Source organism: Brachypodium distachyon, chromosome 4, assembly GCF_000005505.3.
Source record: "Brachypodium distachyon strain Bd21 chromosome 4, Brachypodium_distachyon_v3.0, whole genome shotgun sequence".
NCBI classification, from domain to species: Eukaryota; Viridiplantae; Streptophyta; class Magnoliopsida; order Poales; family Poaceae; genus Brachypodium; species Brachypodium distachyon.
In genome coordinates this window covers 241,637-266,243 of record NC_016134.3, presented here as the reverse complement: position 1 = coordinate 266,243, position 24,607 = coordinate 241,637, and the positions used below count along the sequence as shown (strand labels likewise).

The 24,607-nt window shown below is 46.9% G+C and overlaps 4 protein-coding genes across 4 annotated transcripts; 1 reads left to right on the top strand and 3 right to left on the bottom strand.

Annotated features, from left to right (window-relative positions):
- Positions 1-4,375: 4,375 nt before the first annotated feature.
- On the bottom strand, positions 4,376-5,639 carry LOC100838236. The gene is made up of 5 exons (XM_003578580.4): positions 5,443-5,639; positions 5,260-5,322; positions 5,052-5,135; positions 4,792-4,946; positions 4,376-4,670 (listed from the first exon to the last, which is right to left on the bottom strand). Exons 1-5 carry the CDS (start codon positions 5,459-5,461, stop codon positions 4,578-4,580), a joined length of 414 nt encoding a protein of 137 aa, XP_003578628.1. The 5' UTR covers positions 5,462-5,639; the 3' UTR covers positions 4,376-4,577.
- Positions 5,640-6,618: 979 nt separating this feature from the next.
- Positions 6,619-10,589, bottom strand: LOC100821660 (LRR receptor-like serine/threonine-protein kinase FEI 1). The gene is made up of 13 exons (XM_010238660.3): positions 10,392-10,589; positions 10,177-10,312; positions 9,872-9,943; positions 9,675-9,746; positions 9,492-9,563; positions 9,319-9,390; positions 9,159-9,230; positions 8,865-8,971; positions 8,579-8,761; positions 8,150-8,482; positions 7,787-8,041; positions 7,332-7,465; positions 6,619-7,234 (listed from the first exon to the last, which is right to left on the bottom strand). The coding sequence occupies exons 1-13, from the start codon at positions 10,495-10,497 to the stop codon at positions 7,010-7,012; spliced, it is 1,839 nt and encodes a 612-aa protein (XP_010236962.2). The 5' UTR covers positions 10,498-10,589; the 3' UTR covers positions 6,619-7,009.
- Positions 10,590-14,853: 4,264 nt separating this feature from the next.
- On the top strand, positions 14,854-17,159 carry LOC100822381 (ent-kaurenoic acid oxidase 1). Its single transcript, XM_003578444.4, has 4 exons — positions 14,854-15,456; positions 15,670-16,374; positions 16,488-16,606; positions 16,723-17,159. Exons 1-4 carry the CDS (start codon positions 14,854-14,856, stop codon positions 16,826-16,828), a joined length of 1,533 nt encoding a protein of 510 aa, XP_003578492.1. The 3' UTR covers positions 16,829-17,159.
- A 262-nt stretch (positions 17,160-17,421) lies between these two features.
- LOC100827725 (protein NRT1/ PTR FAMILY 2.9) lies at positions 17,422-21,514 on the bottom strand. The gene is made up of 2 exons (XM_003578378.4): positions 21,142-21,514; positions 17,422-19,487 (listed from the first exon to the last, which is right to left on the bottom strand). The coding sequence occupies exons 1-2, from the start codon at positions 21,311-21,313 to the stop codon at positions 17,821-17,823; spliced, it is 1,839 nt and encodes a 612-aa protein (XP_003578426.1). The 5' UTR covers positions 21,314-21,514; the 3' UTR covers positions 17,422-17,820.
- Between the last annotated feature and the right edge of the window lie 3,093 nt (positions 21,515-24,607).

Here is a 24,607-nt window from a genome sequence, read left to right as displayed (position 1 = left end):
TGGCACTAGTGTTGTTGTACTGTTTTTTTAAGGTATGATAAATTCACTCCAAATTAAAAAACACTAGAAACGTCGAATGATTGTTTGGGACGTAGGGATTCGAAAGCATTATTTCTATTTTTCTCGCACAAAACACCACATTTTGTATCAATTGAAGAAAAACTAGTGTTTTGGATTGGAAGGGGTATTTGAGTGTATTGGGCCCTCAAATACCAATACAAACAAGGGCTGAAATTTCGGGGGAGGAACAGACCACAGGGAGGCATGCCGCGACGACCGACGGTGGCAGAGGTGTGGTTACAGCACGGGCGACGGCGGCGGAGCGAGAAATGCGGGTACCAATCGTGTGTCTCCCGGACCGACGTGTTTTAGTGGGGTTTCTAGGGTTTCTACACACGAAAACCGGCCTGCCAATCAGCCCACCGGTGTGTTTTGATGTCTCTGGGCTGGGCCGGGAAAGAAGACCGGAGACCTAGAAAAAATTCCAGTGCCAAAAAGGCCTGGTAGGTTGTTGAAGAGCTACGGGGCCAATTCTTGGATTTCCAGCATTTCCCTCGTCTCGTTGTCCGTAAGTGGTCTTTGTCCCAAGTATTAAATGTATCTAGACACCTTTTAGGAATAGATACATTCATTTTTGAGCAAATTTGAGACAAGAATTATGGAACGGAGGGAGTAGCAAAGATATCCCAAACAGAAACAATATCAATTAAAACTCTGGTTTTTGGCCGTGGCCTGCAATATCCATGTGATCATCTTCTGAAAGATTAAAATCAAATTTTGAAAGATTTAGTTCAATTTTTAAATCATGTTCTTTTTTCATTTCTTCAAATTTTTGCATGAGTTCAAGTCGTAATTCTTTGAAAATTTCTTCTTTTAACTCTTCTTTCCATATTTTTGAGGCATCTTCTAGTGCTTCGTTTATCTTCAGATCTATATATTCAGAGTCTAATGAGATCGATCCTCTTTCAATTCACTCAAGGAGCGGAGCGCTGGATGCATGCCTCCGTAAGTATGTGCGCAACCTCGCGCCGTAGATCACAAAGACGCCCACGACGATGCCGTAGGCAAACAAAGCATAAAGAACAGTACGAGCAACGGCCCATTCGCTGGAGACAGCAAAGGTGAACATCATGACGACAAAGAAGGCGATCATGGAGAGCATGAATGTTATGGCTCCCATATCAAGGGTAGACGGGGCCCTTTTTATGTGGAGCAGTAGTACCACCAGAACCATTGCTGTGGCGAAAGTAACCAGGTTACTCACCACGAATAAACCTGCCGTATAAGAACCATTTCTTGTGAAGACTTGTCGATAAGCGTCGTTGCCCATCCAGGCAGGCGGATGCATCGCAGCATGGAACGCAAAGCCGGCGAAGAGGGTGGCCACCGTCATCAGCCACCCCCGCATCTTGTCCAGATACTCTGCATTATCAGCATCTTGTTGGATCGCTGGATCTCCAGGTGGTGGCGCGGCCGCGGCGGCGTCACCGCCGAGAGCAGCTTGTGGTTGTGGAGCCGCCACCGCCGCCAGGTCCTCCTGTCCCTGCGGCGCAGGCGGCGGCGCATCATCAACATGATCTACCGCGGGCTCGTCGGCGGCAGCCATGTCAGGCATCTCGATGTAACGTGCCATCGACATCTCTAGCTAACCTGTACGGAGTATATATATGCCAAGATCTTATGCAGCTATAGCTCCCCGCTCTAAAAGGTGCACCTTAATTCCATGCCGCGCGGGTGTCCTATATATAGACGACGTACGTACATACATACAATGTCGCCTCTTCTCCTTCTTCTTCTTCTTCTTCTATATGCGCATGCAGTTCTTCGCCTCTCGATCAACACGGCTTCTCCATCGGTGCTGCAGACAGCAAGACAAATTAATTAAGGGAATCATATCCTAACGGTGTCGGTTTGCATGAATGATTGCTTCCAAAGATTCCTTGACTTGTAACTCTGATCCACAAATTAAAATTGCAGCTAGCAACAAAATTCCATATTGTTCTTCTACCCAAAACTAGGAACACGACGACGACTTCTTCAACACGGGTTATATAATAGATATCAACTGGATAGCAAACTTGAGTGTAACAATTTATGCTCAAGTGTACCGAGTTGCGAGTAACATATATAAGAGTTGTCCACTAGCTACTAGTAATATAGTACATATGGACATAATTTTGTCTTGTCAATACATCATTTATGTCTGGTGTAACATGTACATGCCTGCTTGATTATATTTTGAGGAGGGGCGTACTAAGTCAGAACGGACCGGCCGGTTCGTGACAGTACACCACCGTGCTGGCATGCATCCTCCCAATTCATTCAGTCAACCGATGAACAAGGCGAACCAGTTAAAGAAAATGAGTGACGACCATGTACGGCCTACGCCCATGACATCAGCAAATATTCGACACTGATTTTCCATCCGCGGTTGGGCTCGGACCGCTGCTCTTGACGGACACTAACACGTACCTAGCCATGTAACGTTGTACATCCTGGAATGTTGCTTTCTCTCTTCGGCTTGTACCTAACTTTCTCTCTTGATGAATGCATCGAGACGCAAATTAACGCGTTTTCTCGAAGAAATACACACCAGATTTTAACATGGAAAGCCCCAAACTGGGGTCAAAACCAAGGGTTGAAAGACACGTTGACGAAACATAGACAAGAAAAATGTAATAAGACATATTACATTTTTGGCTGAGGTTGGAACAAATGAAACGAACCAAAGGAGGAGCGGTTCAATTCACAGCCTATATATGGCTTTTAAAACCCAGTCCAAATTATGAAGGCACGGTGTCTAGTGGTTTTGTTGCCGAATACATAAAAAAAAGAGTAAATTTTAAGCAACCACAGTTTTGAGGCAAACTTCTCACAGAATCACACTTTTTGATAGTTTTCTCGCAGAACCACACTTCTTCGGAATAATCTTCTCAGTTTACCCAAAACCGATGTTTAAGCGCATTTGACACTTTTCCTTATAATTGGAGCCCACTGTGAGGTCTCGCAACCCATTTATGCATTAAGCCCTGCATGTTTTCAATTTCATTTTTTCCCTTTCTTCATCCTCTTTTCTCTCCCCACAGAGTTTCCTTCAACTACTTTGTCTCCTCCAGTGCGCCTCCGCCCGCCGACCCGCCGCGCTCCCCTGCTCTAGCCGCCTTGTGCCCAAGCGTGTCGTCCTCTGCGCCTGCTCGCTATAGTGCCCGCACGAGCCCGCCGCCGCGCCCACACCCTCCCGCCCAAGCCGGCGGCGACGGCCGCACAACGCAGGCGTCGCCGGTGGCCGTGTGGAGGCCGCCAGGCACCGGGGAGGGCCACTGGAAGTATGCTAGGCTGCCTAGAAGGTCATGACGGAGCCCCTGGACATGGCAGCAGTGTGAATCTACGGTTGTGCCGACCAAATCAACAGCAGCAACCCGTCGGTGACCTTGAGAGATCCAAGACGGGGAGCTTGTGCGGGAGATGGCCCAGCGCGTGGAGAGCGCCGAGCGCGCTGCGGGTGTCGATATGGCTCAGGATTGGTATGGGCCCATCCGGCGGCGATTGCTTTTCATGGGAATTCGATCCCGGTATTTGTCTGTGTCGGAGTCGGATCCATCTGGCGGGACTCCACGCGCAGTGCAGCGGCGAACTGGATGAGGGGCGAGGGCGGGGCGCACGCCGGCAGGAGACGGGGAGGTCCGGCCGGAGGTCAGGATATTGAGAAGGGAGAGAAGAGGAAGAAGAAGGGGGCGAAAAATGTGCAAATGAAAATATGCAGGGGCTTAAATGGGCCGCGACCTGACAGTAGGCCCCAAGGTTATAAGAAAAAATGTCAAATACGCTTAAACATCGATTTTGGATAAACTGAGAGGATGAGAAACTTTTCTCAAGAACTGGTTCTTTGAAATTTACTCTAAAAACGTCCGCCCTCAAAAGAACATTGTAGTTTTGCTAAGGATTTTTTTCCTAAGGATTTTATTGTTTATGATCGTTTTAGTTGTTTCCAATATTTTCTTTCATGAATTATAAACAAAGAAAGAAAATGAACCGTGAAGTGGTCATTCGAGAGAGGGTGTAAAAATCCACCATAAGCAACATATCAGATTGGAAGATTCGACCAATCCTAGACCTTTTAGTTTTTTTTGAGCGAATTAGACCTTTTAGGTGGAGGGAGGGTCATGAAAAACAATCAGACTCAAAACCGGGCCGGGCTGCCGCTACTTCATATTGGGCCTGGCCGCCATACAGATACAACAGTAGAGGCCCAATATAAGTGATGTAATTCCAGATTATTGTCCTTTTTCCAGAACTAGGAAAGAGGAATTCTTTGCGATGCTATTGTGAAACTGCAGCCAAACATCCACAAAACGCACGCATACATGCATAGGATCAATGATCAAAAAATCACTTCGTTTATAAATTAATTAAATCATCTCTAAATTGTTACATTATTGAAATGCCGACTGACTTTTGTGATTATGAGTAGCATCACTACACAAAAATCTACTCCGTAATTGATTTCTTGTTACGAGAATGGAGCGACGGATCAAACAACTTGCAGAATCTGATGTGCTTGGATTTGATTTAAGCAGCTATAGGGTGGATCCTCCTCCACGGTGGCACTCGTAGATCATGTCGACGTAGACCTGGCACCTGCTGATGTCGCTCCGGTTGCTGTTGATGCACTGCACACGTACACACACAAAAAGTTGCAACTTATTATTCGATCGATGCATATGTTGAAAACAAAGAACACACAACAATTACATGGCAACTGATTAACATATATAGCAAGTAAAAACATACATCAGAGAATGCCTTGTTGTGGACGGAGCACGCATCGACAGAAGGATTAGCAGCTTGATCAGATTCGTTGTCATGGATGACCCGGTAGGTTCTCGGGCCCCAGACTGAATCCAGGGCCCTGCTTATCACGCCGTGCCCAAAGCCCCAACCAATACCTATATTTCAATCATCAAATTGTATACATACAGTCATCCATCTATTCTATGCACATTGCATGGATTAATTCGATTCTGCAGTTCATTGCCAATTGATTGACTGACCGTCAGCAAGGGCGGATCCGAGAGACCCGAGCAAGGAGACGCCGCCATTGTTCTTCTCACCCACCGGAGCCGGGGCCTTGCTTGCTGCAATCAGTTCATGCATCCATAGATTAATTAGTCTAACGTTCCGGAGCATGATGTATGCACGCGATCAGAATTAAACAGAAGATTAACGAGTAATTAATTAAGGAGAAAGCTAGATCGAGACCTGCTGCTGGCTTGGGAGCAGGCGTCCTAACCTTGGGTGGCGTGGACCGGAAACTTCCTCCTCCTACATGAAAATTGAAGAGCTTATCAAAATTAATCCTGGCTAGCTAAGCTTGATCATGCATCAATGTAGTACAATTAACAGATCTGATCAATCTGATATTGATCATCGATTGATTAGTACCTGAGCTGCGGCGTCCCATGGCGGCCGATGTTATCGATCGATTCGAGAGAAGGAAGTTAGTTAACGGAAGATCCAAGAACGGCCTGTGTGTATGATCGATCTCTGGAACCGATCGCCCTTTTATAAGGTGACACTTGATTATCTCTTTCCGTTAATAAAGTTGATAAATATCCATCCGTTAAATTCTTTCTTTCTTCTCCCACAAGAAGAGGAAGAAGAGTCCATCCAGTTTACCGGCCCGTTCGAAAAAAAAAAACCTCGACATTTTTTTTTCTGGTAGTCCGGTCGATCGATAATGCAGTCGTCAGAACATGCAAAACTGAAAGAGAAAAAAAAACAATCGTAAGTGGGCCATCAGTCACGCATTGGTCAGCCTCATATGTCGGGGACAGATTATGGGCCCACTTCACCTCTGGCCCGAAGCCCGGCTACAGCTACCCCTGTCTGCAAACTTTTTACTGCATCATCACGTGCCTAGCAATTACTACTCGTAGTTGTTAACTCGAAAAAAAAAGTTAACTGATTAATTAATTAATTAGCGTGACCATGTCTCCAAATGTGTTGTTTACTTGTGACTTTGGCTTGCCATCCATACAAACTACTACCTACCTGGTTGTATTTATATCATGGTATGCAATCAGTCTCTGAGCAGTAAATTTGAATTTCTGCCGCTCCAAAAGGTGGTAAATCAAATTGAATGCCATTCATTGGTGTGGCAAATACCCAACGGTGAATTATGTGCAATCAGTCTCTGAACAGCATTTGGTATCCAGATGATTATAAAATTGGTATCCAGATGATTATCCAGATGTGCAATCAAATTGAATGCCTTGTGTTTAAAATATGCTGAAGGTGTGGGCTCCACCAGCCCTGACCTGACCTGCCATGCCATGTTTGAAATCTATCTTTCTTTTTTTGTGCTCTAGTTTCCAGGAGTCTGCTTTGTTTCTTTGCATGCTTGGTCTTGAGCACTGTGTCAGCATTCAGATCTCCCAGCTTCTTCTTGGGAGCATTCTGCAGGATTGTTGTGCACGACTGGAATATTTTGAGCCACTCAGCAATAAACTAATCAAGCCAGGAGGGAGGGCAATGCTAATTAATGCTAATGCTAATGCAGGAGACTTCTGCTAAATATCATTAACTTGTTGACAGCATGGGTCTGCATTACTACTTGAATGGTTCTGAAATAGTTGTTTCCACTTAATTAACTGGATCTGAAACTCCATCATCCATTTTCCATCCTTGTCTCTAATGGGAAGAACAGAACCCAGTTTACTTCAGTGATCTGGTTCAACTGGGAGTTGCAGTCAAAATGGTAAAAGAGAAACTACTCAGACAAAGCACAGAAAGAGGTAAAGAAAATGAAAGATCTCTCTATGTACAAAGCACAGCTAGTGATCTGGTTCTGCATCAAGAACCACTTGCGCACAAAGAACTAGAGATGGCAGCTTGTCCAGCCAAAGACCTACAAGGTTTCATCATGTATCTACAAAACTTTTTGCTTCTTCCAGGCCATCATCATCATGAGCAAAAGCACAACCAAGAGTTCGTTATGCTTTGTACTCACTCAGATCTCCAGGTGCTGCTCGTAGTAGAGCTCGCTCGAGCAAGGTGACAGGATCTCCTCCTCCAGCATCTTCAGCACCACGCTCATCGACGGGCGCTGGCCTGGGTCTGCGTCGGTGCACATCGCGGCGATGTCGAGGATCGCTTCCACCGCCTCCACTTCCACGTCACCGGATCTCTCATCGACGATCTCTTCCAGCCTATGCTCTCCTGTGAGCGTGTTCAACTGCGAGAGCAAGTCAAGGATTCAGATTTCTTTGGTTAATGCTGTCTGAGATATATATATTTATACATCTGACAGCTTTGGAACAAGCACTACTTACCCAGCCAACAATGTTGAGTCCCTTGTTGAGGAAGCAAGAATCAGTAGGCCTCTTTCCGGTCACTAGTTCTAGCAAAAGCACCCCAAAGCTATACACATCTGATTTTTCAGTTGAATGGCCATTTTGCAGGTATTCTGACAGTAAAATTAGAATGGCCTCTATTAGTTTTCACTGGAGGTAGTACAACAAACGATAAGCTAGTTATTGTTCAGAGCATGAGGTTATCAAAATTTATTGTTCAGACAAAAATCATATTGAAAATTGTGAGTACTTCTAACTAGAAATTGCACAAACGCCTATTGTGAAGGAGTTTTTTGGATCATGCTGTCAAAGGAGTATAACACGGTGCCATTTTAGAGTGGACTAATTTTTTAATCATATGTTAAATGAACTGAACATCTTTTCTTTGTAGTGATGCATAAATATTCATAGAATGCATTGGGGGGAACAAGTACCTGGTGCTAGGTATCCGAAGGTACCCGCCACAACAGTGGTAACATGGGCGTCTTTATCTACGAGCAACCTTGCAAGGCCAAAATCAGACACACGAGGCTCCAAGCATCTATCCAGAAGGATGTTGCTCGCTTTGATGTCCCTGTGGACGATCCCCGGTGAGCAATCATGGTGTAAATATGCAAGCCCTCGAGCAGAGCCTAGGGCGATCTTCATGCGCGCATTCCAGTTCAGTGGCTGATCCTCCTGTGCATCTCCTGCCATTGGTAACACGTCCATAGCATAAGTAAAATATACCATAAGATGGAATTGTACCATGGTCATGAAATAGTATGTTGAAGATGTAAAAAAAAGGGGGGGTTTACCATGAAGATAGCAGTCCAAGCTACCTAGCTCCAAGAAATCATATATGAGTAGCTTGGCAGTGGGGAGCCGACAATATCCTCGCAGATTGACAAGGTTAATGTGCCTAATGCTGCCCAGAATCTCAAGCTCCTTCTCAAAAGTCTTGTCCCGCCCTTGTCGGTTGAGGTCAATCCTCTTGACAGCAAATGCCGTGCCATCATCCATCACCATTTTGTACACAGTACCAAACCCACCACAGCCAACCACATCCTCTTCATCAAGCAGCTCAAGCCTTCTAATGATCTCACTCGATGAATATGGAAGGTTCCACTGGTATGTCACAAGCTTTGCACCTATGTCAGGACACCACGGATAAAAACAGTCAGTTTCCAGTTAGCAAGCCTGGGGAAATGTTATCAAACAACTGTAGTTGGTGCCAGTTTCATTACCATCCGGGACAGTTGGCTTGTCCATTTTTACATAGCTCACACCCATGTTCTTCTTCCTGGACAGCAAGCAAATCCAGAGGAAACCGAGTACCGCGATCAGTGCAACAGCCATGGTTGACATTGAACCGATCACGATACCATTCAGGAAATGCGAAGTTTTGTTGTTACTGATAGGAGAAACACCTATTTTGTGTACCAAAAACAAAGAACAGTATCAGTTAGGCGAACTAAAGTTGCTCCCAACAATGCAAAGGTAGCCTTTAAATTAGTTAAATGTTAGACTTACCAGATGAGGAGAGTGGATCAGAATGCGGCAACACTGCGGGAAACCCAAGGGTTCCACGGCAAGCTTTCTGGATGGGAAGACCGCAGAGCTCAAGATTTCCGACGAACCTGCATTGATCACGTAGCATGCCAAGAAACGAACTAGAACATTAAAAACAGGCTGACCCAGTATACTAGTAGTACAAACTAGAAAATGTATCATTTATTGGTGTTTGCAACAGCTGCCCCACATCATCAAGAAGGAAAAACACACTAAATGAAGGAGGAAAGGAGATGGGGTCAGAGCTAAGCTTACGAGCTACTTTTGAAGGTTCCGAGGACACCAACATTTGGGATCTCTCCTGAGAAGAAATTGGTAGACACATTCCTGCATTTTATTTCCAGGTTTCACATATCAGCAGTTTGTTCGTTCAAAGTTGCAGCCGATGGCAAGACGATTGGACACGGAAACTTACAGAAAACGTAAATGAGTCAGGCTTCCGATTGAAGCCGGTATTGTTCCCCTCAACAGATTACTCGACAAGTCTCTGCACAGTTAGAGCACATCAGAGAATCAAAACACTGGAGTAATAATAATTAACAGTGTAAACAGTTGCTCAAAGAGGATACATATGTGCCAAGAACCTACAGGATTGTGAGGTGAATGAGCTCGCCGACCTCCGAAGGGATGCCTCCTTGCAAGTAGTTTGCTCTCAGGTAACTAAAATAAGCAATGAAACACACACATTTTACCTCGACGGCCCGATGAAACTACAGAACACAACTTAATGAATGAACTACTATAAAACCAGATCAGACAATAGTGGCATACATTGCTCTGAGCTCGGTGCAGTTCTTGATCTCCGCAGGGATCGGACCATGTAAGCTGTTCTGGTGCAGAGCTCTGATGGAAAAACAAAGAAACAGGGTGAATGCCACAATATATGCAGATGGTATGAGAGAGGCTGTTGTCTCCTGCATCAAATCAAGGGAGTGGGTGGATTTTGTGGGGGAAGACTCAAATCTTACAGTCTCTGCAGCTTGCTGAGCTTCCCAATGCTAGGCGAAATGATTCCTCCAAGCTGCATGTAAGGGAGATTTCTGCCCCATAGAGACAATCATACAAGAAAAGTTCAGACACATCATTCCTGTTCTAGGAATCCAAGAACGCATATATAGGGAAGCGAGCCATCAACTAAATAGACAAAGAAAAAGCTAATGATAATCCAAGAACATACGGTACTGATGGGAATCCAAGAACTGGGGAGAGAAATCTTGGATCTAATCCAATCAGGGACAAGGAATGGAAGACGGGAGGGGGAGGAGGCACATACATGGATTGGACCCGGAGGTCAGGGAAGGAGCAGGAGATGCCCTCCCAGCCGCAGGGGTTTGGGTCCGTGAACCTCCAGCTGGTGAGCCTCTGCGCCGTGGCGTTGAAGGCCAGCTTCAGCTCAAGCAGCGCCTCACCTGCGAGAAACCAAGCAACCAAGCACGCACACATACATCAGTCAGTCAGTGGCTGGCTGGCGAGAAATGTGGGGGTTACCGTCTGGGGTGAGCGCCATGGATGCGGTGGAGCAGCAGACGAGGACAAGGGCCAGGCCGGCGGCGCACAGGCTGCTGCTCTGCTTCCTCCGGCCGTGATTGTCCATGGTGGCGGCGGTGGGTTTTGGCTGGCTGGCTTCTCTAGGAAGAAGAGGGGTTTGAAGCTGGGAGTGAGAGTGAGTGGAGCTTGGGGAGTGAGAGTGAGGTGTGCTGGGGAAGCCTGGCTTTAATTATGCGCGCATGTGTCGCGCTGACGGGGAGTCCCCAGACGAGAGGCACTGTTGAGCCGCTGACATGTCGGGACAAGCCTGTCTGTGGTCCCGGCCGTCAGTCGTGGTTTGCAGAAACGGGTCCACTGGAGACTGAGTACGTATAGCTCTCGAAAAGGCAGGGAGCTGAGACAGAACAAAACAGTGAGTGTGGCTTCAGCTCAGCTGAAGGTGCTGGATCAAAATAATACTACTACTCTAAACGTTCAGAGCATGTTTTTTAGCAGCAAGAAGATAGTCTTTGTTGCAGATACAAGATAAAAAAGTTTCTGTTTCTTGTTTTGAGCAAACGAATCCAAAGAGAGTGCCAGAGGACTGGGAGCAGCCATTGTTGGATCGATCAAGCAGTGGCTGGCAAGCAAGAAAGAAGAACACTTTTAGCAAAATAAATTGGTGAGCAAACTGAAGTTGTAATAAGTAGGAATAATAACAGCGAGTAGTTGTAATTGCAGTACAGTACAGTGGTTGGCGGAGAAGTTGTGTTGGAAGTATGGGGAGCACGAAATCGAAATGGGAAAGGATGAATTGGATGGAAGAAGTAGCCGTTGAGATGGGATGGATATTGGCCCCACCACCACATGACCGCCAGCCAGCCAGGAGAAACAAAACTACAAACAGCGGCAATTATGACGACAAATTTTCACCTCAAATATACTATTGGTATTTGAACTTGGAAAGAGAAAAAACGGCATTGGAACAATTTTGCGATAATTTCAATTCGATCAATGAGCAAACCTTAATTCAATTCAACGAAAAGCCGAAAAAAATGTTGCCGGCTCCATGTAAGCTGTTGTCCCACTCGCGTGCTCGCGGTGACGCAGTGTATGTCTGCCGTCCGCTAGAAGTCAGCGACGATCGATGGCGAGAAATACGATGAGATGTTAGCTTCTCGTGCTCGTCTGCTCGACGAGAAATACGATACGATGCTAACTGCTCGTGATCAATCGTTAGGCTGCTAGATGCGTATACTACACAACAGAAAGAAACAATAACTAGTCAGGGAGATGGGCAATTTGCTCGGGCTGATTTTTTTTAATAGGTTTAAAATACACTAGTGTATATGTATATGGCCTGTATTTTCAGGGTGGTTCATGGACCACCCTGGCCACCCTATGTATCCGCCGGTGACTACAAAAGGATGCTGTTTTGAATGAAAAAAAAAGAGAAAGAATTTAAATCATCGAGCTTCCACTCCAGTCAGCATCAACAGGAAAGATGATGTTGACCAGAGGAACAAGTACTTAGTATATTACTTTTTTTTTTGAGAGGAACTTAGTATATTACTAGGATGCTAAGTTCGATGTGCAACCTCAATCAAACTCTAAAAAAGGCAGAAATTTCAAGCATGTGGCCAGTGCTATATTGGATTTCAGATCCAGAAACGGAACGGACAGATTTGACAGAGTTTGTGGTGTCGACCCAATAGTATTTTTTTACTGTAACTCGGCCCATTAAGTTTGATACGTTGTGAAGTCGTAGGAAGATCAGATACGTGTTTTCCCTTGATAATGTTGGGCCGTTTGTTTACGAGGGCGGGCCGACTTTGACGGCCTACGGTCCATGACGGAAACATTGTATCTATAGTATTTTTTTTAATTTTTTTTTGAAAAGACTAAAGTCAATGGCCTGTATCATTAGAGATGTGATTAGCAATAAAAAATGCAATCAAATAGTGGTCAGACCGACGAGACCCATCAAAATGACTAGGCGTCTAACTGATTCGTCATTACAGATGTCCTAATCAAGCAATCATCATCATCGTGATCGTCATCATATGCTAGCACGTCGACGGTGTGGCATGTGGCTAATTAACCAGGCTTGCTTCAGCATATTCATCAGAGAGATGCTCTTGATTGGAAGCATCATGAGATCTCTCCCGCTCCCGGCCGGGCGATGCCCCCTATATCTTATCAAACCGTGTTTTACTTTCTTGTTTTGATCGACAAACGATCTTACTAACCGTTGTTTCGAGCTGCATGCCAGTAAATTGGAGTACTTTGCACTGCGAGGATTGTCGTTTTTGCGTTCGTACGTACGTAGCCGTAGGGAGTTACGTGGCCGTGGTGATCTTGTACCTAATTAAGTTGTAACAAACCTTAAGGTCCTTATGATACAAATAAATTAGCCAAGGGCCACTCTAAAATCAAATCAGATAGTAAAACTGTTAATGGTCAACCGCGAAATTAGTACAAGTCACTCCGTGTTTTGGAGCTTAGCTGCGAGTGTACATACGGCATCCGTCTCCCAGCATAATCGGGCGCAACAAACACTACAAAATCGAGCCATACTTACATCATACAAGATCGCTCTATATTAATTGCCACTTGTGTATGCATCGAGCAATACATACACACGTAAGTACGTACGTAATCGTATAGCGGCCGAATAATTGAGTACGTACTTAGCTTTGTTAGCATATGCGCGCGAGTCAGCGAGTCTATATACGGCATCCACCGTGCGTCCGGAACAATGGAACTGGCTGACTAATTACTCTACTTCCTATGTCCAACAAAAGATGTTTCAAGTTTGTCAAAATTTGGATGTATCCACACATGACTTAGTGTATAGATACATTCAAATTTGGTAAAGTTGAGACGGAGGGAGTTCATAAATTAAGGCTGCAAATTTGAAACTAGCTAGTACTCCATCCGTCCAACAGAAGATGTCTCAATTTTATCAAAATTTGGATGTATCTAGACATGTCTTAGTATATAAATGCATACAAATTTTCAAAGTTGAGATATCAAACGGAGGAAGTACTGAATCGAGACGTATTGCATACGAATCGAATCATGCATATGCATAAATACAAGCAGACCGATCGCTTTCGCATGCACTTGTGGGTGCATCAATACACACGCAATCATATATACTACGAGTACTTACAATGCACATGCTGCCAATTGATCGAGTAAACTAATCAGGATTCAAGCATGCTAATTTTGTTCCAGTCTGCCTCTACGCACCGACGGATCCACACGTTCATTCGCATGCACCGTGTACTTTACCATATTTATAAGACATAGCTTTCAAATTCCATAAAGTTTCAAGTTTATCGAAAAATGTATCGACGTGTAGAATATTGAATAAGTATACTATATATGAAAAAATATACTATGACAGATTTAATAAAACGAATTTATGAGGAAATTGCATGGGGATCCTTAAACATGTCATCGATGTTCACTTTCATCCGTAAACTCACGAATTTGAAAAGGCAGCCCTTTAAACTTGGCACGTGGGTTCATCTTAGTCCAAAGTAACTATTTCGGATCAAATTAGACCACACTGGTGGCTGACGTGGCCCGGTGGGGGGTCCTTTTCGCATAATTTCACGTTTCGGAGTCTTGTGTTCAACCCTTTGAAATTAATTGGCCTCTATCCCGCGGTCCAGCTTAAATCCCTAACCCTATCTTAAAAAATTCCCAAATCTTCCCCCCATTTTCCCCAAGCAAGGGTCGTCTGGTTTGTCGCTGAAGGCACCGCCATTGTTCCTGTGGTCGCCGTCGACAAGGCCGCCGTCCAATTAGCCATCGCCATTCATGTGGTCGCCTGGACATTGCCGATGCCTTGCTGAAGTGGCTTCACCGGCTTAGAGTGGAGGCTCCATCATGTCTTCGGGCGGTGTAACATAGGAGGGCAAGGCAAGGACCCGACGGTCTAACAAGGTACGAGGGAGGGGGTTTTCTGAATAAATCACACACGCTAACTCTTCCTAACGCTGGTTGTACGACTACTGTGTGTCAAAAAACTGTAACCAATGAAATCAAAGAAGTAATTAATCCCATTTAACACTATCCTTTTATACTCTACACATGAGCCAGCAAAACACTGCTCATCCATATATCGGTCCAAATTTTCTCTACGTGTGCAGACAATTATATACGTACACACAACAAATATGTACTGTATATATGCAAAGTGTCAAAAAGATGACTTGTTTATGCATCAACAGATCATCACCCAGTTCACTGGAACGTCCACAGTAATCTTGTCAGCTTATTTAGGCAATGCAATTAAGCGCGCGTGATTAGTTTCGTCCTCATCTGCCTCTTCACGCCATCGGATCCACCCCCTCGGCATCCATCTTCTTCTTCTCCGTCGCCTATTTATACACTCTGAATTCAAGTCCATCTCCATCCAGCCATCTTCTTCTTCGTCTCCGGCCAGGTTAATCTCCAAGCTCGATCGGCCATGGGAGCTATGCCGGTGGGCGATCTGGCGTGGTGGCTGGGCCTGCTGTTCGGCGCCGCCCCGCTGCTCTGCCTCGCCGCGTACCACGCCGCCGACGCCTGGTACCGCGCCGCCTTCTTCCTCGCTCACGGCAAGAAGCGCCTCCCGCCGGGCCACATGGGCATCCCCTTCCTCGGCGAGACGCTCTCCCTGCTCTGGTACTTCAAGCACGCCCGCCGCCCCGACGCCTTCATCTCCGCCAAGAAGCTCGCCTACTCCTCCTCCGGCCATGGCGGCGACGGCGGCGACGGGATCGGGATGTACCGGACCCACCTCTTCGGCTCCCCGTCCGTGATCGCCTGCTCGCCGGCCGCCAACAAGTTCGTGTTCCAGTCGCCGGACAGCTTCGGGATCCGGTGGCCCGTGCCGGAGCTCGTGGGCGTGTCGTCCGTCGTTAATGTCGAGGGCGGCGCCCATGCCAGGCTCAGGGGGTTCATCATCGCCGCGATTAACCGGCCCAGCTCGCTCCGGACCATCGCCGCCGTCGTCCAGCCCCGCGTCGTGGCGGCGCTCGAGGCATGGGCCGCCAAGGGCTCCATCGTCGCCGCCGCCGAGGTCAAGAAAGTAAGATCCTTTTTCCTTCCTTTCTTCAGTCAGTTAACCTTCTTATGGCTAGCTTCAGCAGTTCAGTTACTGCATTTTCTTCAGTCAGTTACCCATTTCTTCATGGCTTCAGTTGCCAATCTTGTTTTCTGCCTATCATTATCAAGTAAACGTGATTTCCTTCATGTTCTTGACTAAGAGTTTGGCGAATGCAAATGGCAATGCATTCTGTAGGTGACGTTCGCCAACATCTGCAAGATGTTCGTGAGCATGGAGCCGTCGCCGCTGACGGCGCAGATCGACAACTGGTTCGGCGGCCTCGTCGCCGGGCTCCGAGCTTTCCCGCTGGACTTCCCCGGCACCGCCTTCCACCGCGCCCGCAAGTGCCGCCGCAACCTCAACGCCGTCTTCCGGGCCGAGCTCGACTCCCGCAAGAAGGCGGCGGCCATTAAAACAAAGGAAGAAGAAGAGAAGGAGCTCGAGAGCTGCGACGTGATGGGCGGGCTGATGCAGATGAAGGACGAGCAAGGCAACAAGCTAAGCGACGACGAAGTGGTCGACAACATCGTGTCCCTGGTCGTCGCCGGCTACGAGTCGACGGCGAGCGCCATTACTTGGGCTGCATACCACCTGGCCAAGTGCCCGGCGGCGCTCGCCAGGCTCCGCGAGGAGAATCTGGCCATGGCGGCCGAGCTTGGCAATGGCAAGTTCATCACGCACGAGGACATTCCCAGGCTCAAGTACACGGCGAAAGTGGTGGAGGAGACGATCCGGATGGCCAACATCGCGCCCATGGTGCACCGGGTGGCGCGCAAGGATGTCGAGTACAGGGGGTGTACTATTCCGGCAGGCTGGTCGGTGCTCGTCTGGGTTAGGTCTCTGCACACTGATCCGGAGAATTATCTTGATCCCCTCGTCTTCAACCCCGACCGCTGGGATGTAAGTCAGATTCAGTGCTCATTCTTCATTCATTAAGCTTCTTGTTGTTGTTGTTGTTGTTGTGAATCGATTTGATCATGCATGTTAATTGGAATTCAAATCTGAATTTATAGGAGCCGGCGAAGCCAGGGACGTACCAGGTGTTTGGAGGAGGGTACAGGATCTGTGCCGGTAACATGCTGGCAAGGCTGCAGCTCACCATCATGCTGCATCACCTCTCCACTGGCTACGAGTAATTAAGCTCACTGATTAGTTCTCACAAACACGTTTATATGTGTATAAATTGTGCCATGGATTTGCAGGTTGTCACAGTGAAATATTGGTTCTGTTTTTTCTGGGTTTTTTCAGGTGGGAGCTGCTGACCCCTGAGGCGGAGATCGACTACCTGCCGCACCCGAGGCCGGCGGACGGCGCCGCCATGCTCTTCCGTAAGCTCGCTAAGAAAGCTAATTAGTCAGTGATCGCATGTGCATGCATTGTGCGATCAAATAAAATTGTTAGTTTTAATTTGCTGCTTCAGTCGGACCAAAATCTGTAGGGCAACCTGTAGTAGTAAGTAAAGTACTTCCTCCGATCCTAAATTGTTGTTGAAATATTACATGTATCTAAATGCTTTTTAAGAATAGATACATCCATATTTAGGCAAATTTGAGTCAACAATTTAGGATCAGAGGGAGTACTATCCAGAAGCAAGCAAGAGTTTTTACCTCTGCTTACTGTTGTTATGATGTAACTCTGTGTTGGAATTTTAAGTGATGGATTCATATTCGAGGTGATGATGATAATTCCGGATCTATGGGCTGCCTGCCTGGCGCCTGCAAAAAAAAAAAGGAACAGGGTACAGGGTTTTATTATGCTCCTGCTCTGCAATTCTGCTTGATGTAATCCAGCCAGTGTTATCGTTCAGAGCCCGGCCGGTTTTAACATGTTCGGCCCATGTATACGTGGACCATGGGTCTGCCAAGCGGTGTTCTTTAGCTCGTGAGAGTTTTCCATTTTGGTCTTGATATACGCACAATCTCCAATTCGATCGAAACTTCATCTGGGTTGGGAATGAAATGATCTTCCTCTGTTGATTCAGCGTGTTTGTCTGATCTCCATGGATAATGGAACAAGACCTGAGTTTATGCTAATTGAGGAGAGCTATCTGACAAACATAGTGTTGCTAGTACAATCTGTTTGGAGTGCTACAATTGCAAGCTCCTCTCCTCCAACTCCAAGGTATGCAAATCAAGATTCAGGAAACTGCTCTGAATCCTGTTCATCAGATTTTGTATCCCAAATGTGGAGGCATCTGTATATAGATTAGAGCTATATATGTAGCTGATTCCCAAGAATCCATATTCCCCAGAATATATGCATCTGTAGGTCATCCATCCATCTAGGAGTAGCACGTACTATTAAACCTACCAATCTGATTTTCATTACCGCGCGCCCAATTGGTTTTCAAACCGGCTCTGCATCACCCAGCTTCTTGGGGCTGTCATCGTCGTCTCCGGCGCCGCTGGGGGCATCCTGGGGCTTGCTGAACCTGTACCACCTGGCGCAGGCGATGAAGTAGACGAGGTTGACGGCGGCCATGGCGGCAGTGAGCAGGTAGAAGAGGTCGACCCTGCCTTGGTCCAGGTCCTGCGCTAGCCAGTCCGGCCCGCCGTCGCGGCCGCGGGTGGCCCGGTGCACCACCATGATCATGAACCCACTGGTGTAGCTTGCAATGGCGAATCCCAGGAAGTAGAGCGCGCCAGCGACGCTGCGCATGTTCTCCGGGAACTGGCTGTAGTAGAACTCGATCTGCCCGATGGCGCTAAACGCCTCCGACAGCCCCGCCAGCAGCTGCTGCGGCACCAGCCAGAACCACGGCATCAACGTCTTCGTCCGCGCTAGGTTCCGACGGTGGTGCTCGACGGCGGCCGAGACGAGCATGGTGGCAATGCAGAGCGCGAGCCCGACGCCGATGCGCTGCAGCAGTGTGATACCGCCGCTGCGGCCGGTGAGGCGGCGGATGGCAGGCACGAGCAGGCGGTCGTAGACCGGGATCCAGAACGTGAGGGCGAGCATCTGGAAGACGACGAAGGAGCCCTGCGGGATCTCAAACCCCGACGAGGCGGTGATCCGGCGGTCGGTCTGCGCCGCCTGGAGCACGACGTAGTTGCCGAGCTGGCTGAGCACGATGAAGTAGACGATCCCCGACGACCACACCGGGATGATCCGCGCCAGGCACTTCACCTCCTCCACCTGCTGCAGCGTGCACAGCCGCCATGGGTTCCTCTCCTTCTTCTCCCCCTCCGGCGATGCGATTGCCACCATGGCCGCCGCCTTGTCGAGGCAGGGGAACTGATCCGTGTATGCTAGCTTCGAGACAAGCTTGCTCTGGTGCGGCGGGTCGAACAGCAGCTCTCGTGTCCCACCGGCACCGGCAGGGAGGTGAAGTTTGCGGTTGCGGACGGCGGCGACAAGAACCTGCGCGAAGCTGGTGAAGGGGCTGCCTTCGGGGCGGACGCGGACGTAGAGGCGGGACCCCATGAAGAAGACGGCGCAGGAGAGGCCCATGAGCAGCGCCGGCACGGCGAGCCCCAGCGCCCAGTTGACGCTGCTCTGGAGGTAGATGATGACGGTGGCCGACAGCATCATGGCGATGGTAAAGGTGAAGTAGTACCAGTTGAAGAAGCTGGCGATGCCCCGCCGCCCGTCGGCAGTCCGCGGGTCAAACTGGTCAGCGCCGAACGCCAGGTTACATGGCCGGATCCCGCCGGCGCCGATGACCAGGAAGAAGAAGGACGCCATGAGCGCGGCGAGCTGGGAGCTCGAGGGGCCATGGCATGAGGTGGAGTTGGGGGGGCAGGAGGGGGGGTGGAGGGAGTGGAGGGCGGCGGTGAGGGTGAGGATGAGCATGCCGAGGAAGGAGGAGATGGTGGCAGCGGCGATGGTGGTGTAGCGGCCGAGGTAGGTGTCGCTGACGAAGGCGCCGACGACGGTGGCGAGGTTGCTGGTGCCGGAGAAGACGTTGAGGAGCGTGGCAGCGGTGACGCTGGGCATGTGGTACACCGTCGTCAGGTACACCAGCATGTTCGACAGCGTCCCGATCGTCCCAAGTTTCTCAAATGTCTCGTTCCCTGCAGTTTACAATTCAAATTATTATTTTTCTTTATTCAGAACTGCATGATCTCAGTTACTAAATTGTATAATTGTGAATGCACTGCTAATCCAAAAAGAACCGAAAACATTGGAAAAGGATCTATCCAAACGGACGGCCTCTTTGAGTAGCGCCATGCCTATGTTCACAGGGGAGCCCAGTGGGCCCAAACCAACCAACTACAGAAAGCCGCTAAAATATTGATATTAAATCACACAGAAATTAAAAAAAAAGGAAGAACCTTCTCAATAATTTGGTGGATGTTGACTATGTATGAAGGCTCAATTATATTTTCTCTATATTGCTTGCTTCATGAATGGTTTTGTACACCTGGTCAATAATCTGGTTGATCGATCGATCCTAACTAAAAGACTATGCTCTATGCATTCATTGTTAACAGTGGCAATTGAACGTCATCATGAAACCCTCCAACATCAGTAGCAGTACTAAAAACCCTCCTTCCCAATTAATTAATGGGCCACACAGACTGTTGATCTTTGTAAATGTTCCTAAAACTGATCAAACTTTGCATCCATTCTTGCAAGTGAGAGTTGTCCTTGAGCACAGTAGAGATACAAAAGCTCGTATCAAACCCATGAAAAAAGAAGTGTCACATATCCATTCTCTTATTCATCTTATCCCTCTGTAAAATTAGATTGAAACAACAAACTGTTGGAGGGGGTCATCAATTCATCACATATCAATTCTTTTTTGCGGGGGTCATCATATATCAATTTGATTTACAGACAACCCATCACGTATTCATTTGGTTTGTACACTAATCAACTGCCTCATCAAAACTAGAGAAGAAAAGTTTGAGATGAGGGCGGTGGACAGAGGAGCAAGCAAATTAACAGTCACAGAGGAGATTTGATTTACCGATTGGGTACTGGGGGTTGCCTACGCGGGGAGCTTAGGGGAAGGAGGGCAGGTCAGCGAGCCCAGCGAGGCGGCGGCGGGGCGACGGCGACCTAGCGCCATGGGCGGGGCCGCTAGGTAACGCGGGATGGTGGGGGGAAGCTCATGGAGGCGGTGCGGCGGCGGCCTCTTCCTCTCGGAGCAACGATCCCCACCTGGTCAGTCTCTCTGGCTGTTTTCAGACTCTATGGCCTGGGCCAAGGGGGCCCGACAGTGCTGAGCTGGGCCAAGGCCCAAAATTCCCCTGTTACAGGGCTGAGGTGGGTAGCCTGGGTCCTGTCTCCGCCTTTATGTACGACGAACTTGCACTACCACTGGCCCAAAACGATTCTCAAAAAAAAAAAAAACCTGGCCGAAAACGAGGAGGAAGGAATACATGGCAGCTTTTCTGGACTCTGATGCAAAACCAGAAATGGCCTAGGCTGCTGATCTCGAGCGATCGATCATCGTCATGTAGTGAAGCAGCAAATCAAGGTGGACATGTGTCAGAGAGCATGGCACGAGGCAGCTAACTGAATTATTGTGAGCCACAGCACGCGATGAATATGCCAAGGCGTCCCTACTTTGTGCTAGCTGCACCATTAATTCACTGTTTTGCGCCCTTTTCCTTTTCTTGGTTCACCAGATTTTGTCGACATTCAGTTACACCAACAAGAAAGAGCAAATGAATAATGGAGGTCGCTGGTAAGCAAATAATTGAAGTCTGACGGACGCACCTATGACGTATGGCATGGCCTTCCATCCCCGGTAGTTGTGGACGACGGCGTCGGAGAAGACGGCTGCCTTCGTCGTCGTCTCCATGTCCATGCTACCCATCGCCTTATTGTGCTGATCTGCTAATTCCTGCCCCTCCTCCTGCTGAGCTCGAAGCTTGTTACCCTGATCCATGGATATCTGATCTCTCTGGTCTCTTCTTAGCTAGAACAGAGTGTGTGCACTGCTTAAGCAGCCACGCGCATGAGCGAGCGAGGGAGCTAGACTGCAGAACAGGCAGCAGATAGGTAGGTAGCTGCTGTGGCTGCGGCTGCGGCTGCGGCTGCAGTTGAGGAAGGAGAGGAGAAGAGGCTGGCTCTATAAATAAGCCTGCAGAGAGACAGACAGATAGGAGAGATACGTATACACACAGAAGACAAGAACTGAATAGCTAAGCTATAGCAATTTGGTTTACTTCAGTTTCTCTGTCTCCCAATTAAAACCTGGACGTATAGTGATCGGTCGGCATATATTGCTGAAAGCAACAGCTAGCTAGCACGTTATATTATTAGTGGTACCAGCTGCTATAGTTCTCAGCATCTCTGATTTAATTTGATCTGTGCAGCAGCTGGACACTGGATCGACTGTCAAATAATTGAGGAGAGATTTTCTGCTGCTTTCCTTGTACTTGTTCTTGTGTGTTTCTTAGGACTGCTCGAGCTACTTGCATGTGTATACATTATTGTAATACCAGACCTGGCCGCATATACTTACTTAATCGTCGCGGTATCGATCATGCCAAATCCCTTAAAAAAGTAGAGAGACGGAATCAAGGTTTTATTTTTGACCAAACGATTCCTTCCTTCGAGTGAGCACATGTAGATGTTACATCGGATAGGAAAGTGGGAAATCTAAACTAACCAGCAAAGCCGGCTTAATGAATTCGAACCATGCAAGGAGTATACTCACAGAAGCTAGAGAAATTTGCAGGAATTAGTCTCTCTCCCTGAATTAGCGCCAGTAGAGAGATAGCATTGCAGAGAGCAACAACACGTTTCGAGTTGAGGTTGAGTGAGACAATACAGCTAGTTCACGATCGGTCCGATTCTGTGATATGATCAAGCTAGGCCGGCCATTCAACAGTGCAGCTAACTAGCTGGCTGCCTGGAGGCAAAATAATAATTTTTTGAGGAAAATGGCAGGAGAGGCAAAATAATAATTGAGGAGATGTACTTCTCTCCTTCGACTATATACACATGTGAAAGAGAGGCATCCCACGTAGAAACACAGTACACACGATTTATATATTTTTTGATAGGCGCGTGCAGGACACATTGTTGTTATATTATTGTATTAGTTTTTTATAAAATGATTAAAAGCTAAGCCATATATAACCATGCATACAAAGGGGGGGATCGGGGCAGCTGCCTGCCTGCCTGTCTACATTCGTGAAGCCTCTCGATCGACCATATATTGTCATATCTCCATATATCCAGTAGTACTGTGCATCGTGCATTCGTGACTCACTCACTCGCTAGTGTGGTGTCCCTGTGCACTCATTGTCGTCCTATATAGCAAAGGATTTAATCAGTCAAGCGAAAAAGTATATATGTGTGTATGCTAATTTAGACGCAACAAATGATAATATATTGAACCTAACAGCTAGAATGGGTGTATGTATGATGTACTCTTTCTTACCTAACACTAATAGATGCCGTTTTAGGAGAAAAAAAACCAGAGTCAAACTTTTAGAGCTAGCTTCCACCTCAGAAAAAGAAGAAACTTTTGGAACTTTGATCGCGGGCCATCTTACACAATTGAAGCATTCAGAGTTTTTTTTTTATCTCCCACATATATATCAAAAAAATAGCTTCTAGATTCGTCAAAATGCAATGACGTTAGTAGTAAACTTAAGAGTAAAAGTAGTAGCTAGCTTTACTGATAGCCATCGGCCGCTCGGAAAATACCAGGTCATCTCTTTTCTTAGAAACCATATACTCCAGTACTAGCTAGCTTTAATGATAAAGTAAAAGCAGTATTGTACAAAAGATTGATCAAGACTATTTATTTTCTTTTTCTTTTCTTTTCTACAATACTAGAGCTAGTAAGTGTGTTAGAAAGAGAGTACGTACGTAGCGATCAAAATGTGTGTACGCTGCAACTTTACTGGTGCGCAAAACGACGAGTGAGAAAGCAAGAAAGGGTGTGTACATGGTGCTGTGTGGTGTCAAAACTACCTGAGCGTGCCGTTTCAGCAGTGACTGTAACTAATTTGGTTTCTTGCAGCACGTATGTCTGTACGTACATACGTACGTGACGCAGACGGCAGACGTAGACGCGTATACGTACGTATATACAGCTTGCAATTTGTCGAGTACTGTGTATAGCTAGCAAATTAAACTTTGGGTCCGACCGATCAGACACGTTATTAACGTACGGCCGACATATCATGCATGCATTTTGTTCCGTCGCGGCCTAGCTTGCCATCGACCGACCAATAGATATTTTCAGGTCAAGGTAGCTTAATTAGCTTGCCAGATGTACGTCGGCGGTCTGAATTTTAGTTCCAGATTAAAAAAAGAAAAATCTATGCACATTTTTGTTTTCCTCTCCCAATTCAAAAATGTCTGTGAAAGAAGAAACATATATACGTATTTTTTAGCAGCATGGGAAGTAGGTAACGTACGTATAAAAGGCGTGCACGTCAGTTACACCGCGCGCGCAACCTTTGACCAGCATGCAAGTGTGTGCGAAACCTTTCGGCACGATCAGTTTGCTCCATGCCGACGAGCAGCTCGTTTAGCACTCGTCGTGCATCATTTAAGTCTTAGAATTCTGTAATTTGTTTTGGATTTCAGAAATCAATTTGTTTAGTTGGCACGAAATTATGTAGAGAAATGCAATATGAAATTCTATGAAATCACGCTACAACTAATCCCAATTTTTTTCCAAAAGCAACCATTTCTCTGGAATTAATTGTATCACATTCTATAGATCTATGTAGTAGACAAACATGTTTTTTGAACCATAATTCAAATTCAACCAAATAAAATACTATTAAAAATAGATTTCATTTCATTCATACCAAATGAAATGAAAGGATGGATGTCAAATAAGCAGTCATGTTAATTGGCAGCAACTTAATTGAGCTAGCTTAATTTGTTGGGTAATATAGAAGCCTAACTAATACAACTTACCCGCGGTCTTTGGATCGAGGAAGCTTTGATCTCTTACGGTTCCCCTCGTCCGATCTCTTATTGAGAGGCAGGGGGACAACCAATCAATATTTGGCATCTAAGATGCTAAACCTTTATTGTTAGGTTTGTGTGTTTCTGGGTCTTATCTATAAGTCGACTTGGTTCCGTCCTCATCCCATGTGCACAGGCAATGCAGCCTAGTCCATGGAGCCACTAGTTCTTCTTTCGTGTCTTTGGTCTTCTCGATTATGGCTTATCTTTTCGTGTCTTTCTTCTGCTCATGGCTTGTCTT

Coding starts and splice junctions, on each gene's coding strand:
- LOC100838236 (XM_003578580.4), bottom strand. Junction 5,136..5,259: donor TGCTCCCAAGCCAGCAGCAG/GTCTCGATCTAG, acceptor AACTGATTGCAG/CAAGCAAGGCCCCGGCTCCG. Junction 4,671..4,791: donor ACAACAAGGCATTCTCTGAT/GTATGTTTTTAC, acceptor GTACGTGTGCAG/TGCATCAACAGCAACCGGAG.
- LOC100821660 (XM_010238660.3), bottom strand. CDS start 10,497: ATGGACAATCACGGCCGGAGGAAGCAGAGCAGCAGCCTGTGCGCCGCC. Junction 9,747..9,871: donor CTCAGCAAGCTGCAGAGACT/GTAAGATTTGAG, acceptor TTTTTCCATCAG/AGCTCTGCACCAGAACAGCT. Junction 8,483..8,578: donor CAAGCCAACTGTCCCGGATG/GTAATGAAACTG, acceptor GTCCTGACATAG/GTGCAAAGCTTGTGACATAC.
- LOC100822381 (XM_003578444.4), top strand. CDS start 14,854: ATGGGAGCTATGCCGGTGGGCGATCTGGCGTGGTGGCTGGGCCTGCTG. Junction 15,457..15,669: donor CCGCCGCCGAGGTCAAGAAA/GTAAGATCCTTT, acceptor TGCATTCTGTAG/GTGACGTTCGCCAACATCTG. Junction 16,375..16,487: donor TCAACCCCGACCGCTGGGAT/GTAAGTCAGATT, acceptor CTGAATTTATAG/GAGCCGGCGAAGCCAGGGAC.
- LOC100827725 (XM_003578378.4), bottom strand. CDS start 21,313: ATGGATCAGGGTAACAAGCTTCGAGCTCAGCAGGAGGAGGGGCAGGAA. Junction 19,488..21,141: donor GGCCATGCCATACGTCATAG/GTGCGTCCGTCA, acceptor TGTAAACTGCAG/GGAACGAGACATTTGAGAAA.